Source organism: Eublepharis macularius, chromosome 10 (assembly GCF_028583425.1).
Source record: "Eublepharis macularius isolate TG4126 chromosome 10, MPM_Emac_v1.0, whole genome shotgun sequence".
NCBI classification, from domain to species: domain Eukaryota; kingdom Metazoa; phylum Chordata; class Lepidosauria; order Squamata; family Eublepharidae; genus Eublepharis; species Eublepharis macularius.
In genome coordinates, this window is record NC_072799.1 from 85,564,739 (window position 1) to 85,584,243 (window position 19,505).

General features: G+C 43.8%; 1 protein-coding gene across 1 annotated transcript; it reads right to left on the bottom strand.

Moving 5' to 3' along the window:
• Positions 1-6,100: 6,100 nt before the first annotated feature.
• Positions 6,101-17,547, bottom strand: TRMT9B (tRNA methyltransferase 9B (putative)). Its single transcript, XM_054990474.1, has 3 exons — positions 17,385-17,547; positions 10,360-10,533; positions 6,101-7,292 (listed from the first exon to the last, which is right to left on the bottom strand). Exons 1-3 carry the CDS (start codon positions 17,536-17,538, stop codon positions 6,262-6,264), a joined length of 1,359 nt encoding a protein of 452 aa, XP_054846449.1. The 5' UTR covers positions 17,539-17,547; the 3' UTR covers positions 6,101-6,261.
• Positions 17,548-19,505: the final 1,958 nt, after the last annotated feature.

Consider the following 19,505-nt stretch of genomic DNA (forward strand, 5'->3'; position numbering starts at 1 on the left):
ACTGGAGCCCACAAATGCATCGTCCCAGCCGATACCAGTGCATACTCTGATCTCATGTCCATTAGATTTCACGCTGATATGGGTTCAAGTGAGCGAACACAACTACAGAACCCAGCTCTGTAAACAAAACCAAGTCAAACTTGCCATTCACATTGCTTGTCTCACCACTAGGAGATTTGCAACACAGGCACATGATATACAACAGTCAACACACAGTACAAAGAACACAGTTGAATCTTTCACACAGTCATTTGTGCTGTCAAGACAATTGCCCTCTTCAACACAGAAGCCCAATATAATTGCATGTTGCAGAAAGCCAATTGCTTTCCCCCATGTAACAGAATAGTTTCATCTACTGTCCCATAAAAGGTGATAGCACTTATGAAAGATTTGACAGCTCCAATTTTTAAAAAAGAATTTGTTCATCTTAGACTGGTATTTGTATTGCAAGTGGCACTTTGAGGCTCAGCAATATTAGCAGATTGTAATCGCTAAAGACAGGTCAACGTTAAGCAAAAATGTTTTTGGTTAATATTGCCCACTGTACTCAATACAGAATGCTGGTGAGAGCCCTCAAAGCCCAAATAATGAGAGTCTGCTAAACACGATGCAGAGGAGTTAGCCGTGTTAGTCTGTAGTAGCAAAATCAAAAAGAGTCCAGTAGCACCTTTAAGACTAACCAACTTTATTGTAGCATAAGCTTTCGAGAATCGCAGTTCTCTTCATCAGATGCATCTGACAAAGAGAACTGTGATTCTCGAAAGCTTATGCTACAATAAAGTTGGTTAGTCTTAAAGGTGCTACTGGACTCTTTTTGATCTTGCTAAACATGAGAGCCTGCTTCTGTCCCATGACAACGTTACGCTCAACTAGGAACTTCTTCAGCATCTACGTTCCAAATCAAGCCTGAAAGGACCTTCTGGTAGCTGCCCTTTCAGTGTAGAACTGACGTCTCTTGGCGTTCCCCCTAAGCTTGAGCCTGTACATCTTCCAAAGCACAGAGTAACTGTGAGCTACTGACTAAGAGGAACAACAATGGAGTAAAATGTTTATATTACCGACCCTATATCATTGGGATGGGGTGGACGATGTCAAATAAATAAGCACATCAGTGCCATCCTTAGCACAGTTACATCCTTCTATGCCCATTGAGAATACGGCTCTTTTAGGATAGCACTGTTAAACACAGTAAGTAGTTCTAGGAGATGAACCACTGGCTCCTAACCTGGCTGGGAGATTTTTTACCAAGTGCCCTCCTGCAGGTTCTTACTGCATTTAGGCTTCAAGATAATGTGCAAACCGGGAAGTTGCCCAGCAAGGAGGAAGAGCCGCTATTTTCACCTTTGCGGAGAAATAGAGACTCCCACTTGCAGATTAGCTAGTGGTGAAAAAGGCAAAGAATGTCACTTTCACGATCTCTTTTACCACTATGCATCCAAAACTGCCTAAAGGCAAAAATCCCAAGGGTGCCACTACACTGGAAGGAAGGAAACGAAGCATCTTTATCATCTCCAAGCATAACATTTGTTGGGCAGAGGCCACAGCTCTATGGCAGAGCATCTGTTTTGCATGCAGAAGGGCCTGGCTTGAATCCCCGGCATCTCCAGGTTGGTGTGTATGTGTGTGTGTGTTTTAAAGGAGCAGGTAGCAGTTTGCTCCCTACCTTTTGACCTCCGGCCTAGCCGTGGTGATCCATGCAATGGTCACCTCCAGGTTTTATTACTGAAACTCGCTTTACGCTGGGCTGCCCTTGGGCCTGCTCTAGAGGTTACAACTGGTCCAGAAGGTGGCAGCCTGGGCTCGGTTCCAATCACATATTATACCAGTCCTGTGCCAGCTGCATTAGCTGCCGGTGGAGTTCTGGATCAGGTTCAAGGTTTTCGTTCTAACCTTTAAAGCCCTTAGTGGGCTGGGATCGGCACGCCTGCACAACTGCCTCTCACCATGTCTCCTGGTGTGTGCTATGCTCAGCAGACAAACATCTCCTGGTGATCTCTGGCCCCAAGGAGGTTTGCCATGCCTCAATCAGGTCCAGGGTGTTTTCAACCCTGGCACCTACCTGGTGGTCCTCTGTCTGTGGAGACCCCGGCCCAGCAGGATTTGCTATCATTCCACTGGGCCTGTAAGGCAGAGGTGGCGTTTGAGGCGGGTGAGCCGCCCATCCGGCCTCCTGCCACGGGGGGGGGGGGACACACACAAGTCCTCCTGCCATCTGCTGCTCTAACAACTGGTCCCCCTGCCCCACGGGCTCTGTCAATGTTGGAGGGTTGCTGTATTACCTGTGTGCTGCTGTCTTAATGACATTTATTGTGATTTTACTTTTATGATACCATGTTTTAACTTGTATATTATTGTCATCCGCTCAGAGCCTGGTTGCGGGGTGAGCAGACTAAAAGTCAATAAACAAACAAACAAACTAATGGTTTATGGTTCTGACCTGGATGGCCCAGGTTAGCCCAATCTCACCAGATGTCAGAAGCAAAGCAGGGTTAGCCTTAGCTAGTATTCAGATGGGAGACCACCAAGGAAGTCTAGGGTTTCTACACAGAGGCAGGTAATGGTGAACCACCTCTGAATGTCTCTTGCCTTGAAAATCTTCTAGGGTCACCACAAGTCACTGCGAGATAACACTCAGTAGTTTATGTGTCTACCAAAGACCTTGGAGAACCACTACCAGTCAGATTAGACATTACCACGGTTGAAAGATCAAAGTTTCAACTCTGTATAACGCAGCCTCAGGAGTGCTGCCTCTGTCTTCCACATCTCAACTCTAGCATGTCTCCTAGGAGCATAAGGAAATATCTCATACAGAATGAAGGCATTGTACCATGTGGTCCACTGCCATCTAGTCTAACTACTTGATCTGTTCGGTGCAGACATCATTCCCAGACCCAATTCCTGGAATTCTTTTACTAGAGATACCGAGATTGAGCCTGGAAACCACTACACGTCTTCCATGTCATTGATCTAGTCAGTTTCCAAGGCTTCTTTCCATTTAACATCAAGGACTAAAACAGGAGGGCAGGAAATTCTTCAGTGTCTCTATTAATAGAAAATAGGATAGTCCCATTAGTTCCAAACATTCCACATCTTACAAACTATCCTGATCAACATGTATCATGTGTATCATTTATATTCTGTAAGTGCCCAATTAAAAATGAAGGTGTTACAGGGGCCCTTGTTCACAACATAAAAGCTCTGAGGTTGACAGCTTTTGGCCTATGATCTAGACAGCTTCACTTCAAAGTAGTTCATAGTGTGCAACGTCATCACAAGAATGTCATAGTCATTAACTGGCCAGAGCATTTGACATCACAGAGGAAGAATGACAACTCCCGCACACTCCCCTTCTCGTGACATTTTGTGAGCTTAAAAAAAATATTTTACAGGTGGAATACTCTACTACTTCAGCACAGCAGCACTCATGGAGAGCCTCTTTACACGAGACATCTTACACGACGACGCTCAAGTGTAAAGAGACACAGTGTTAGCTGGGAAGCACAGTTTAAAAAGACAGAGCCGAAGCCTCTGTCAATTTCACCTCTCCACACAGACTGGCAGAGATTGCGCCTCAGAGAGTTTGTCAATAACTTCCTCTTTACTTTGTAAACCACTCTGAGTGGGCATTAAGTTGTCCTGAAGGGCGGTATATAAATCAAATGTTGTTGTTGTTGTTGTTGTTGTTGTTGTTGTTATCTTTGCCTCCCCGAAGGCTCTGTCAATTTCACCTCTCCTTCAAGGAGGCGAAGATTAAATTAACAAACCATTTAAGGAGCAACCTCTGCAAGCTCTGTGTAGAGAGGTGAAATTGAGCCTTTGGCTCTGTCTTTTTAAACAAAGCTTCCCAGCTAACATTGCGTCTCCCTACACTTGAGCGTCCTTGTGCAAGATGTCTGGTGTAGCAAGAATCTTAGCAAAGGATTTTCTCCTGTATAAATGCACACTGTGCCAAACTCACTCATGTACTTTTTATATCTTTTTACTCAAGATCTTTAAAGGAAATGTGATCACTTTCTTCAATGATGAAGAGAAAAATCTGCCTACACCCTGCGCCCCAAAAGAAGTGGCTAAATATGGTTTAGTGTCTACAGCAAGGCCCATTGGGTTTGGATTAGATATCACACTACCCCCTTTGAGTTGGCTAAAATGTGACTGAAGAGAAGGAAAGGCACCAACATTGTACAATGAAGATCACCTGGTGGCTTGGTTAGATGGAGAAACTGTTCAGGATGTCCACTGGACAGTATTGCCATGGGGTTGTAAGAGACTTACCATTCTGTCTCCCACAAAATCCTCAAGTGCCACTCAATTAAAGGAAGATCATCTTGTTAGGAGATCAGAGTGCCCTCACAGAGATGGGGTCTCTAGGTTAAAAGATTGAAAAGGATACCACATTTTGGATTTTTAAAAAAAATCACAGAAAACCTCACACCCAGGAGCACACAATGAGTACCATCGTGATACCAAGGAGGACTCAATGAACAAAGCATTAATTAATCCACATGAATAAAAACAGCTCATTTGAGCTGCATCCAGTATAAGAGAAGATGCACATTTTTAAATTGTCTAGATTCAATCATTAATATGCTTTAAAGAGCATTTTGCTAAGACAGAGGAGGAGAAGGAAAAGCTCTTCCAAATGCTAATTTTGAATCTTCTAGAAAGAGATGTATTAGTTTCTACCAGCAGAGCAGAGATGCTTTAGGACTCCATCTAAAAATATGGAAGACATGTTCTGGAGAATTATGCAGCTCAGCTGATAGTATTGCAACATTTACCCAAACTGATCTTCCCAAACAAACATACTGCAAATTGTAATACTAAATTCAAGTCCTTATTGGCTTATCTCCTGTTATAGACACTCACAAATAAGCTAGTATTTTTGTGACGATCATTACTTAACATGAATTGCATTTACAGTGATTTTGGTTCTGCAAACAATACTTGGTATCTAACAAACATCTGAGCGCCAACAGTGAGCAAAGTTACTGCACAGAATGCAAAAGTGCTACGATCCCTCATTGGAGAACAGGGAATAAGATGGATCTTGACAATGCAGGAGAGAAGATCCAACGCCCTGATAAAAGGACAGTAAAACTATGATGGCCCAGGAAAATATTTACAGAAGTAGCTCATTTCAGTGAAGGAGATGACACCAGGAAAAGGTTGGGAAGGGACAAGACAATGTAGCAGAGGAATATTCAGCAGGGAGAGATCTGCCCAGCCTCCTCATTGCGGTAATGAGAAAAACTTCACCAGCTGAATTTCTGCTTGTCACACAACTGTTACAGAGACAGGTCCACTCCACAAAAAATTGGCAACCCTAATAAAGAAGAATTTGGCAGATGAGCATATGACACACATCCATGTTACCCCTCATCCATGGGTCTTGAGTACATTTTCCTTAAAAGGCAAACATCGAACATGACCGGACCTCCTGCAGAATGCTTAATTGAAATCATAAAGTGTAGTTTAGGTATATAGCAGCTGTACCCAGGATCCAATTATTGTTACTCATTAGTTGTAACTGGGGTTGCCACTAAGGTTGCCAAGCATCCGGTTTTCTATCAGGACACATGGTATCTCTGCCGCCCATACCGGGGGGGGGGGCAGAGCTAAGCTCCATATTCCACCACTATCTCTTTTAGCTTTCCCCCCCCCTCCCGCTGAGCCCAAGTGTGGAAAGCTCAGTTGGAAAGGGGAGAAGTTCTGGGCCACAAGGCCTCCACAGCCATCTCCATAGCATCTATGCTTGTGCAGAGACACAAGGAGTGGGAGAGGCTGGAGCGAGGCCAGATGGGAGCAGCAGCAAGCTGTGCACATGCTCGCTCTTCCCACTCACATCTATGCTTCTTCCATGGCACAGTGCAGTTTCAAGACTCTGCCTGGGAGCCTCATATATTGAGTCAAGATAGCAAAAAAATAAATAAGTCATTTCCCAAAGCCAAGGGCCTCGATTGCAATGTGTAAATTCCTGAACCAAAATCTCGGTAAACAAAAGATTCACACAGGTTGATTGCCTGCAGGCTCAGGGCTGACAATATATATGTGTCCCTTGCCCCTTATCTAAAAGAAAAAGTTTATAAAAGCAGTATCAAAATTATGTTTGTAAAAGCCGATGTTTCCGCCAAATGTCAAGTACCTCTTTTCACAATACACAGATCATACAGATGCACATAAAATGAGTGACAGACAAAAAAATTCTCTAAAATTCCACAGAATTTAGAGTCAGAAGCTCTTGGGGTACTGCCCCCCCCCCAGTTATATTTGTTGTGGCACATCTCTTTTCTCAACAATAATACACCAATTTCCATGATCATAGCTTGAACTTAGGATGTGAACCTCAGGTACACTTTCTTCCAACAGAGAGCACAGTTCCCCTTCCCGAAAAACATGGTAATAGCGCATGAAGGCTTCTGTGTCCAGTCTGTGCGCGGTCTGGTCTTCCAGGGCTACAGCAGTATCCACAATAGATTCACTGGAGCCCATAGAGGATGTCCTTTTAAAATGTTTGCCGGAAAGAGGATGACCACTTCCTTGATAAATGTAGCCGTTGCTTAACTTTTCTACAGGACCACGCAGAAATAAGGTTTCTCCATTCTTATTTCGAACTAATGCAGGTGGCTCGCCATTGAAGTCCCTCAACGACCTAGAGGCCTTCAACCATTCCATTTTTTTGCAAGTGACATGCTTCATAAACATTTCATTGTAGTCATCTAACCTTGGCCCTTTCAGCAGAGCTCCTTGACAACCTAAATCTAAACTGCAGTGCCTCAAGGGCTGGACTGATACCGTGCGGTTCATCCACCCAACTGTGTTTTTCAAAGGCTCCATCTTCCCATTTGGCTTCTGCAATGTCGACTCGTCTAAAGATCTGGAGGAGAACCACGCGCGAAAAGATCTTCCCAGGACACTGTAAAATCGGTTTTCTTCCTCATCAGACATTTTCACACAACAAGCTTCAGCTAAGCAGCCCTCAGTCCTGTGAGGATGTTTCTGATCAAGGGCAAGAGGGTAGCCATATTCAGAGTCTATTAGCCGCTGCGAGTGCAGAGTTTCCCGTTTTACAGTATGTGCAAGATCACGCCTAAGCTCAGCCGGATTGTGTTCAGAAAGGAGCTGGGAGCACAAGGCCCTGTTCCATGGAACAAACACATCTTGTTTCTCAAAACGCCGAGTCTTTTGCTCCATAGCCCAGACATATATCATCATCTGGCCTCCGGGTACCAGCACTCTGGCCATCTCTTTTATTGCTTTGATTCGTCTTTGTTTAGTGGAGAAATGGTGAATCACTGGAAAAGAAGTAAAACACGGCATTTATGTTCGGCAATAAACAGGCTCTGTGCTATACTGAAAAACAAAAAATACTCCATCACCATTACAATTCTGCACCAGACAAATCTCAGTTTTGCTACTGGCATAAATGGTGTTATTTTGTACCATTCGTTATGGTTTGCTAGTCATAAGGTGGCAGTGGAGTTCCATAGTTCTGGCTTCTAATCACTGGAAAGGCTATAACAGGCTATACAGGAAAGGCTCTTCTGAGTTTTTCTGCTGCCATGGTATAGTGGTTAAGTGGCTGGGCTGCAAATCAGCACTCTGCTAGTTCAACTCCCACTACTACCAGGAACTCTGCAGGTGGCCTTGTGTAACCCACTCTTTTCAGCCCCAGCTCCCCAGCTGTATTGTGGGGATAATAATAACAGTGACTTTGCTCACCATTCTAAGAGTGGCACTAATCTGTCCAGAAGGGCAGTATATAAGCACACACTGTTGTTGTTGTTTTGGCAGAAAATTGCACGTCTAGAACTTCATCTTCACTGCTGTAACTTCTAGAAACTTGCCTCAGAAAAAAGAAAGAAATGCTAAGACCCCAGGAAGCCAGATTCTGTACCCACACACTGCATCCTGTATTTTTTTCTGTACTCATACACAATCAACATGACCTTGTTTATGAAGAGCTAGCCAAACAACTTGGCATGACAGCACAAGGGAGGGCAAAGTAAGTCATTTCAGTACATTCTGTGCATTATGACACACAGTATTAAGGTGAATACAGCCCTTCAGGACTGAGTGACATATCTTTAATTGCTCCATCCTCCATTTCCCTGGCTTCAGCTTTCCGGATGATCAATTTTGCTAGATTTTTTGCCTTGTGTCCTCTCCAGACATTGTCTCAGAACTGGTCAGTTTCAGTTTTAGTACAAAACACCAACCCTTCTTTGGAGGCTGAAAATGCACACGTGTGCGTACACACACAACCAGTGCCATGGCCACTGTGAAAAACAGGTTGTTCAACTACATGGACTGCTAGTCTGATCCAACAGGGCTCTTCTTATGAGAAATGAAGATGATGGGGGGAGCATGGTTGGCCCCTAACTGCAAACCTATCCCATTCAATTTTTTACCTAACTTCGCATATTAGCCTATAAATTCCAGTTGATAAACTTATGGAGTCACTAAAGCCGGCTGTAACCTTTAACCAATCAATTAGTTTGATTAAACTATTAAAGTTCTCTGAAACCTGAATTGTTCAGAACATTAATTAAAAAATTAAAAATGTTCTGGATACATAATAGATAAATGTTTAAATATCTCTAACTCTATATATACTGGGTTGGATCCTAAGACTTCCTTCCACTAAGCTGAATCCTATGATTTTCTTCTGCTAAGACCTCCTCTGATGGAGAAAGGCTTCTATAACACTCAAAAGAAATAACTTTATTTAACAGGCAGGGATTGAATAAGTACACTCAATGGATTGAAGCGAAGAGGTAAAATTTTGTTGGTATTGCAGAATACACTTTGAGTAACAAGCAAAATCATGTCCTCAAAGCTTAGTTTCTTATAATATTGGTTCTTAACACGTAAGAGGTGTTTTACTTAGTATGTTAGTTACAGCAACAATGTTTCTTTACAGAGCTCCCATTGACAATTCAGGTTTCCTGGAATTAGTTTAAAACTGTTTTCACTTCACAACAGACCCGGGGTCCTCCTCAGAGCCAAACTTCATTTAGAAACTGTGCAGGAATTAATCTTCTCCTCCTCAGAAGATATAACCCTCCTTCTTTTGGTTTGAAAGGAAGTCTCCACCTACTACTCAATTACTCTTGCCATAACACACTCCCAGTACTATAGTGTCTGTGTCAAGCAGGCTTCAGCTTATGCTTACACTTATATTTTGAATTCCTAAATAGAATTCCTCTTCAGGACAGTTGAAGCAAAAGATTTCTCTTCCCCCACTCATGAGGGTAATGTGTCTGACCTTCCCTGTCAGACTCTCACACCCACTCTGAATAATCCTATCTGAATCCAACTGACTCCTTTCAGCCTGGTCCTGACCAATCAGAGAGGAGGGAGCAGCCTGCCACTCAAGCCCTACATTCCAGGCAATAGTTAATTCCTTCCCGCCCAGCTTTCTGATGGTGCTGCACTTAGGAAACCTGCTTCTAAATAGCAGTCATCAAAGCTTCCTCAGATAGAAAGTCTCTTTGTTTTGGTAGAAAACAGTCATAGGATCCAACTCAGGGAAAAGGAGTCATAGGATCACAGATGTAGTGGTTAAGAGCTCAGGACTCTAATTTGGAGAACCGGGTTTGATTCCCCACTCCTCTGCTTGAAGCCAGCTAGGTGACCTTGGGTCGGTCACAGCTTCTAGGAGCCCTCTCAGCCCCGCCCATCTCACAGAGTGATTGTTGTTGTGGGGGTAATAACATACTTTGTAAACCGCTCTGAGTCATCCTGAAGGGTGGTATATAAATCCAATGTTGTTGTTATTATTATTAAAAGGCAGCACTTTTCCTAATCCTGCCGGTTCAATTTGTACCAGCCAGAAAGGGGAGTGGATGACAAGTTCTCTGTGGTCTGTTATGCACCCAAGAACTGATTCTGCTCCTTCTACCCCCAGGCTGCACCTCAGTTTTGGTCTTTTATGCTAACCTAAAGAAAAAATTACATTTGATATACCTCTGTTTGCTAGAGACTGCTGCAAGAAAAAATAAAATCTTTGTAGAGATGTTGGCAAGAATGGTTACCATTTCTACTCTTCTCAGGAGAAAACAAGCAGGCATAGATGTAAAGCTGAGCATTGTACACTGAAAAACATTCTGAGTACATTCTGATTGTATTTTTTAAACTATTTTTATAAAAGAAAGAATAACGAAAAACAGAAAAATAACAAAACAAAGAGAGAAAAGCTATATAAACTAAAGAGGCTTCCAATTTTCTCTACGACAAATATAATTACAAAGTTTTCTCTTACTCTTATGTTTATTGTGCTAATTATATTTCTCATGGTTATCAAAAAGCACAGTGAACATACACTTTTGTCAGACATGCTTCCTGTTTTAACTTCCTTACCTCCAACAGAGATGACTGCGTTAAAGCACTGGCCCCGAAAAGGAAGATTAAGGTTGTCACAGACCATCACTTCATAGCCATTATTTCTTGCAATCTCTACCAAAGGGCCACAGTAATCACACCCCAGATTATATACCTGGCTGTTGACACCGAGATACTTCCCAGTCCCACAACCTTTGGGTAGAGAAAATAAGAACTGTTATGGAAAGAGTTCTCATCCCCCATACAGGAAAAAGCAAACACCCAAATACACAACTCCACCATGGTACAAACATTTGTGCAGCTCTTCACAACAGGAAAAGTATTGCTCCTTAACATTAACAGCAGTAAAGATCAACTTTAAATAGTGACTAGAAGTGAATTCAAACCTTTCATTTGAATCTTCAATCCTCTCTGTGCATATTTCCTAAGAGTCAGTTTGGTGTAGTGATTAAGAGCAGCCGGACTCTAAGTTGAAGAGCCAGGTTTGATTCTCTGCTCCTCCGCTTGAAGCCAGCTTGGTGACCTTGGGTCAGTCTCAGCTCTCTCTTAGCTCTCTCAGCTCCACCCAGCTCACAGGGTGATTGTTGTGGGATAATAATAACACACTTTGTAAACTGCTCTGAGTGGGCATTAATTTGTCCTGAAGGGCAGTATATAAATCGAATATTGTTGTTTGCTGTTGTTGTTGTTGCTGTTGTTAAGGACAACCAGCCCCAGGCAACACAGCCAGCTGAGCAGGGCAAATTCTAGAGGCAGGGGGGGGAGGGTTCAACATGGCCAAGTGCGAAGTAATGAACATCAGGGCCAAAAATCCCAAATATAAATACACAATGATGGGGTTCAAACTGGCAGAGACTGACCAAGAGAAGAGATCTTGGAGTTGTGGTAGATAACTCACTGAAAATGTTGATACAGTGTGCGACTGCAATAAAAAAGGCCAATGTTATGCTGGGGATTATTAGGAAGGGAACTGAAAACAAATCAGCTAGTATCAATGGTATGGCCTCATATGGAATACTGTGTACAATTCTGGTCACCATACCTCAAAAAAGATATTATAGAACTGGAAAAAGTGCAGAAAAGGGCAACTAGAATGATTCAAGGGATGGAACACTTCCCTTATGAAGAAAGGTTAAAGCGCTTGGGGCTCTTTAGCTTGGAGAAATGATGACTGAGGGGTGATATATTGTTGAAGGCTTTCACGGCTGGAGAATGATGGTTGTTGTGGGTTTTCCGGGCTGTATTGCCGTGGTCTTGGCATTGTAGTTCCTGACGTTTCACCAGCAGCTGTGGCTGGTATCTTCAGAGGTGTGGCACCAAAAGACAGAGATCTCTCAGTGTCACAAGACACTGTGACACTGAGAGATCTCTGTCTTTTGGTGCTACACCTCTGAAGATGCCAGCCACAGCTGCTGGCGAAACGTCAGGAACTACAATGCCAAGACCACGGCAATACAGCCCGGAAAACCCACAACAACCATATGGAGCAGAAGTCCATCAGTGGCTATTAGCCACAAGGTATAGATGGAACTCTCTGTCTGGGGCAGTGATGCTCTGTATGCTTGGTGGTTTTGGGGGGGGGCAATCAGTGGGAGGGCTTCTAGTGTCCCTTCCCCACTGGCAGACACCCCGATGACACCTGTTTTTTTGGCCACTGTGTGACACAGAATGTTGGACTGGATGGGCCATTAGCCTGATCCAACATGGCTTCTCTTATGTTCTTAGGCTCTTATGGTATGAGGCTGACCAGCAGGCCCCTCCCAGAGGCAGCCATAATGCAGAGAGGGCAGAAAAGAGAACGGCATGTGCTTCTGCCTGTTGCCACTGCAAATGAGCTGCCATGACTGCTTGGGTAGGCTGTCCTGACCCTTGCAATGGCTGCAGCTGCTACTGCTCCTAGCAGTCAGCACTGCTCACTTGAGCAGGTAAGTGAACAGGTGACTAGCCACTTCTGCGGTCCTCTATCAGGCAGTGAAGGATGGAAGAAAAAGGAAGAGCTACTGAGTCCCCCTGTGATGGTGGAATGCTTGCCAGAGAAGACGGAGGAGAGGTCAGAGCAACCACTGCCAGAACTCAGAGAGAGAGAGAGAGAGAGAGAGAGAGAGAGAGAGAGCAGGCTGTGATCAGTGGTGGGCCCTTCAAAGGACCGAGGGCCTTGGCACTGATCCCACAATTTCTATCCCTGATCCCAGCTACACAACCAGGCTCCTTGCCTTACAGCAGCTGTCTGCGTTCATCGTTCTAATGCCAGCCCATGTACACAGCATTCCTATTCATTTTCCAGAGCTTCTCGGGTAGGAAAATCAAAATGCATTTTCATTTGGGGCCAGAAACCACTTCTAGGCACATGCAACAACCACTGGTTGTGGACGAGACACACACCCTGCTCTGCATTAGCAGATGCCTCTAGCCAGTTCTGTGGGGCCTGGATAAGGACTATGATGCAGCTGTACCTCTGCCAGCACATTTGTACCTGTTAGGAAAGCAGCTCCTGCACATAATTTCAGGTGGACAACCATGTGGGTCTGTAGTAGAACAGCAAGATTCAAGTCCAATAGCCCCTTAAAGGCCAACGAGATGTTCAGGGCATGAGCTTTTAAGAGTCAGATACGCAGGGCTTTTTTACAGCTGGAACGCAGGGGGAATGGAGTTCCGGAACCTCTTGAAAATGGTCACATGGCCGGTGGCCCCGCCCCCTGATCTCCAGACAGAGGGGAGTTTAGATTACCCTCCACGCCCGCTCAGCATGGAGGGCAATCTAAACTCCCCTCTGTCTGAAGATCAGGGGGCGGGGCCACCGGCCATGTGACCATTTTCTCCGAGGGCAACCCACTGAGTTCCACCACCTCTTTCCCCAGAAAAAAAGCCGTGCAGAGACCACATCTGAGAAATGGAGCTTCAGCTCTTGAAAGCTTACACCCTGAAGATCTTGCTGGTCTTTAAAGTGCTGCTGGATTCAAATCCTGCTTTTCTGCACCCAGGTGTCCCTTACTAGATGGGAGCACAGCTTCATATTCATTACAGGTGCGCATCGGTTATGTGTGAAGGGTAACGACAGAGTGCCCTTTCTGACTCACTCCTTGTGGGAATGGTTTGGAAATACTGCCATGAAATGAGCCATTTCAGTGCAAAGTCACTCTCATGTATTTTCTTCCCCAATAAGGTTTTGGAAAACATGTCACAGTTATAGGCAAGTGATAGAGAATAACATTTACAGTGGGGTGGCTGCTAGGTGAAAGAAATCATTGTATTAATAACACCTCAGTTGAAAAGCCTGAAATTACTTTCAGAACCGGCGCTGTGTCTTCTTGGTCTGCTAAAAGGAAACATTATCTGCAAAGCCAGGCCACAAGAGCTACGGGAGGGCAACAGAGCACATTAAAATAATAAGAGAGCAACATTTCCAAGCAATGGCCTGCACATTTCTTCTGGAAATTATCTCCATATTGTCTCTATGTAGGAAGGGCAGAGAGAGGCTGAAATGCAACAGCTTGCTTGAGTTAGAGGATCTGAACCACAGCTCACTCCTGTGGTCTCACTGGTACATATTACCAGGAGCTTCCGCACACTTAAGCACATCTAATTCTGCTCTGGAGTGCGGTTGATGGGTTGGATCCAGATATAACGTTCAGTGACGGAAGGGACTTCTGTCAGTGGAACAGGCCTTTCTCACCTCTTCCATCCCAATACTGCTCCCCAAAATATTTTTCCTGGGGAACAGGGAACCTCAAGGCAGAGGGTTAGAGGTCTGTAATGGGTGGGGGAATCAGTGAAAATCTCCCTCCCCCTCCATTATTGGAAATTTTCTGCTGGGTCCAACTATTAGCTGAGTTACATCATTTGCAGGGAAAATGGGGGTGTCAGAGCTTGCCTGGTTGGTCTGCCTGGCAGACAGAAAACATCAAACTCACACTCAGAGCTTTAATTAAGGGTTAGAAAAGAAATGAGAGTTCTTTATTGTAGGAACTCCATACTTGATAGGAAAGAGGAGAGCAAGCTCTCTATCAAGTCTAAGGATGCTAGTGGATGACAGGACGAATCCTGTATCCATTATGCAAGATGGTGAGAAAAGGATGGGGATTGTGACAAAGAGGAAGAGGAGGTGCCATGAAGAGGAAGTCCTGAGAACAGGAATCTGCCCATCAAAGGATAGTGCCAGGGTAATAAAGAGCAAATGGTAAACAGATCCCTGAGTCTCTCTACATGAGATGCCTTGGAACATGTTCATCAAGTGTAGGGAGATGTAACGTTAGCCAGGAAGCTCAGTTTAAAAAGACAGAGCTGGTGCAGATCGCTCCTCAGAGGGTTTGTTAATTTCATCTTCACTTCCCCAAAGGTTCTGTCAATTTCACCTCTTCAGTCTAAAACTGTGTGGGATCACAACCAGAGGGCAGCGAGGAATGGAAACGGGCTGGAGCTGCCTTCCAGAGCCAGGCTTGGACCTAGAGAAGTTATAATGGGCTGAAGTTTCCCTTCTGGCATTTCATAGCCCCTTCACACAGCTCCAGTGTATAGCAAAGTCTTTGCCCTGCTGCTGGCTCTGTCTTTTTAAACTACCCTTCCCAGATAACACTGCATCTCCCAACACTTCTTCTTCACGAGTCAGATATCTCATAGACAGAGACTCTATGTTTCTAACTTTCTGGTTTGTCCTCTGAAACCTGAGAAAGGGACAGTATTAGCCTTCCTCTTTCAACACCATCCCTATGTTTTATATTTCTCAAAACACTAGAAGCTCCAAGTCACTTAATGAAATTGATTGGCAGTAGCTTCTGAACAAATAAACAGAAGTATTTTTCCACTCAATGCCATCATTCACTTATGGAATTTTATTTAGTTCCCCAAGATGGGGAGACAGCTGCTAGTTAGGTGAACCTTTTAAAAGGATTAAACAGCATCATTGGGGAACCATCTATCCATGGCTATTAGGCATGGTGACACAGTTGAAACTCAAGGTTCAAAGCCTTGGTATCAGATGTCAGGGACGAAATGCAGAACAATGTTGCTTTCATGCCCTAATTTGCAAACTTCCCCAAAGGCATCTATAAGGGCGCTATTGAAAATGGTGCTGAACTAGGTGAATCTTTGGTCTGATATAGCATGGATCTTATTACATTTTTCAAAACAAAACAGTTACATGTGCTGAAAGTCACGTACAGAAAAGATATTGCCCTACAACTGCTCCATCTGCAGGGATTCTGATACACACACCAAACTCCTTCCCCAGTCACAGGAACAGAAAGGCAGCCACTCAACTTATTATTATTATTATTATTATTATTATTATTATTATTATTATTATTATTATTATATTTCAATTTATAAACCACCCATTCTCAGGGGCTCTGGGCGGTGAACAAGTTAAAATCAGTAAAAACAAGAAAACAACAATTTTAAAATCAACATACAATAAACAATAATGAAATAAGGGATGCATAACATGAATGAGAAGCTAAGAGCCTTGCTACAAGTGACATTTTACACGTGAAGGATAAAGGATCATTTTCGCAAGTCTTTCTGGGAACTGAAGTTCCTCTCCCCCACCCCTTTTCCTTTTGTTCCTTCCCCTCGCTGCCTGAAGAGACAGAGAGAGCCTACGGCAACATCAGCTTTTGCAAATCGTCTTGCTGGGGGGCGGGGGGGGGGAATGCTCCGGAGAAAGCTGAGAAAGTTGCAGCTGCCTGCCCCAAAGATCATTGAGAACAGGCTTGTGACTGGAGGAACGATATGCAAAAGTTGTTGCCGCAGGCTTTCTCTGTCTCTTCAGGCAGCGAGGGGAAGGAACAAAAGGAAAAGCGGTGGGGGAGAGGAACTTCAGTTCCCAGAAAGACTTGCGAAAATGATCCTTTATCCTTCACGTGTAAAATGTCACTTGTAGCAAGGCTCTAAGACTCGCTGGACTCTGCCTGTGGAACAGAGTACATTTGGGGCTCTGGGTTGGAGCGAACAGGTTGGATCCTATCAGCTTCTGTGCAGACAGAAGAGAGGAGGAGGGGCCACTTCCATCTCCTGAAAGGGTTATACTGGGGACCCATGTGGACAAAAACCATGTGGGAAGGGGCCTGCACTTGGGAGGAAAATCAAGCAAGTCTGAGAAGAAAAGCTGGCAGGATCCAACCCTAGGTATCTTAGGAGGATAAATAAGCAAGCAAATTTCTTTCTTTCTTACTCTACTCCTCTGACCTATAGGTCTTAAGTAGTACTTATCAAACATAACCGGGAATATGAAGAAAAGGAAGAATTCAGGCCAGAGAGGGTTATACTTAGACTACAGAAGAGCTGATTCCATAGAAGCCAGAGCTTGGATTTTGGCTCTGAATATAAAACTTAAAACAATTTTTTCAAAGAATAACAGCTTACTCTTTTATATGAAGCACATTAACTTCTCCAGTGTGTGGAACCAAGCAATAGAAGAAAAACTGAATGTCATACGATGCTCAGAGAATGTAATTGCTGCTCTAGGATGGCCTTCAGCCCATAAAACCAGGAAGAAATTAATTATGAAGACAGATGCAAATAGCACCATTTGCAGAGCTAGTGGGGTTTGTTTTTCCCTCTGTATGGGGATTCCACCAAGCTTTACCATTCCGATGCGTTTGTTCAACAAGCAACTACATAGAACAGAACCACAGAATCACGAGAGTTGGAAGGGGCCATACAGACCATCTAGTCCAACCCCCTGCCCAGTGCAAGATCAGCCTAAAGCATCTCTGACAAGTATTCATCCAGCCTCCTCTTGAAAACTGCCGGTGAGGGGGAGCTCACCACCTCCCTAGGCAGCTGATTCCACTTTTGAACTACTCTGACCGTGAAAAAGTTTTTCCTAATATCCAGCCGGTACCTTTGTGCATGTAATTTAAGCCCATTGCTTCGGGTCCTACCCTCTGCTGCCAACTGGAACATAACCTGGGGCGTACAACAGAGTGTAAAGGAAAACCAAAATTTCCAACAGGGTACTGTACAGAATGTGTTAGAGAATCCCTGCCTTCTATTACTAATGTTTAATCTCTAATGCTTCAGTGCCTGCAAAAGTCACAGCTTACCTATGTCGGCTATGATGCTTCCTGGCTGTTGTTCCAGTAGAAACTGTCGAACCCGAGGCCATGCTTTACTCTGCAGGTCATTGAAGCAGGCGGCTGTGCTTTCGTAGACACTGTGCACGTGTTTCTTCTCTAGCTGGGAAGCCTCTTGCTCCATCCTGCAAGAAACAGATCAAGCACGCATTAAACAGCAACACTGTTTTACCAAGACACGTTCTAGAAACACAACACACAAAGCCTCAAACATCACAGGATCCAGCCCACTACCAGTAGCAGCTGATGTGGAGAACAATGGCTCTCTTAAAAACCTACAAGAGGAGCATCCCCCCCACACCCACACCCACACCCACACCCACACCCACACACACACACACACACAGCATTTTCAAGCAAGACTTGTAAATTTTTATTTATAGAATTTTTCCTGAAATAACCGTAATGATAGAAAAACATAACATAGACATAACAAAGCAATACTTTCACTTCACCTTTTCTATATAAATATTCTTCATTTCATGATGAAGTGTATTAGTTGAGAGACAAATCCACTGTTGGTTCTTGTTTTGCTTAACATCTCACTTTGTCCCTCTGGTATTCTCTCAATAAGCAGCTCTCACTTTTCAGTATAGCTACATGTTATGTTTTTCTCCAAGTGTCCCCCCATCCCAGCCCCACAAGAAAGACTCCAAACTCACGGAACACCTGCTACCTTTATTCAGATAGGCAGAGGAGACTAAAGCTTGTTTCCAGATCTCCTCCTAGGAAACAATCAACACACAGTGGAATGCAGGAGAACGACAGCCCTTAGGAATTGCATAGCTACACTTGAAAACATAAATCACATTTCTTAAATTTTCAGAGATTCTTCACAATCTGTGAATGCCTGAAAACACTGAAAACAAACTCAAGCATCTTCTATTTCCACAGCTGCTGTTACAGTCCATTAACTGGCAAAAGTAATAGAAATAATCATTCTGTAAGACTCAGTCCTCAGACAGACATACTTTAAATACAGAAGTAATCCAATTGGCTTAAATATCACAGCAGCCATAGAATGATGAATGTGGTATTTTAAAGCATATATTATGTGGTATATAGCCTTGTATTACTGCAGGTGGATAGAAGAGAGGAGCTGATTGTTACAAACATCTCTCAATGTGTAGTCACATGGTGTGTGAGAGAGCATGCATGCTCTCTGCACAAAGACATGCCAGATACCAACTCATGCCTAAGCCCCCACCCACCCTACAGGACCCCATTCGTGAGTGGCCATTCACTATCACAGGTAGACAGAAGGTTTCTCACTCACTACGGTAACAAGCAACTGTCTTCCGGCATGAGCTTTCCTGAACTAGAGCCACCTACTTATATCAGATACTACTTTACTTCCCCCCCCATAGGAATTAATGCTAGCTACTCCCAGCCCCTCTCCTTTCTGCCAGCTATGCCTTTGCAGCTGGGTTCCAACTCACAAAGAATAGTCCAAGTTACTGAATTATTCGGGTAAACTCTAGGCTGGAGGGTATTTTTCCACAAGCCTATTAATTTTATTCTATTGAACTCAGTAGAAGACACTGTATGTGCATGAACCATGTATACAGGTGCATACAGGTACCATGCATGCGCATCGTCTGACTGCTTAATTTGGCTTTCATATTTTGGGAGTGTGACAGTGGATGAAGCCCCCCCCCCCAAAAAAAACAGACTTACACGTAGCGTTCTGTTTTACTTTGAATTCCTCCCCCTTCCTCCAATATTTTATATTCAAAGGCTGTATACAATGCAAATTAAACTGATTTTAGCTTCATAACAGTCCCCTTATGGTGGTTTAACTGACACTGACCATGCAATCCAGAGTTACTCCAGTCTAAGCCCTCTAGAGTCAGTCATTACATCTCCCCAGGACACTCAGTACTTTAAAGGCAACTATGCCTATCATAATTCTTACAATTCTTGGGGAGGGGGAAGTACCACACACCTCTGGCTTTATTTTCCTCTAGAACAAATAAAAAATATACTGTGTATACAACAGTAGAATACAACTCATTTACTAAACTGTAATCCACATATAACAAATCTACAACTTGACAAAATGTCTACTAGTCCAATAAATGGATTTTTACA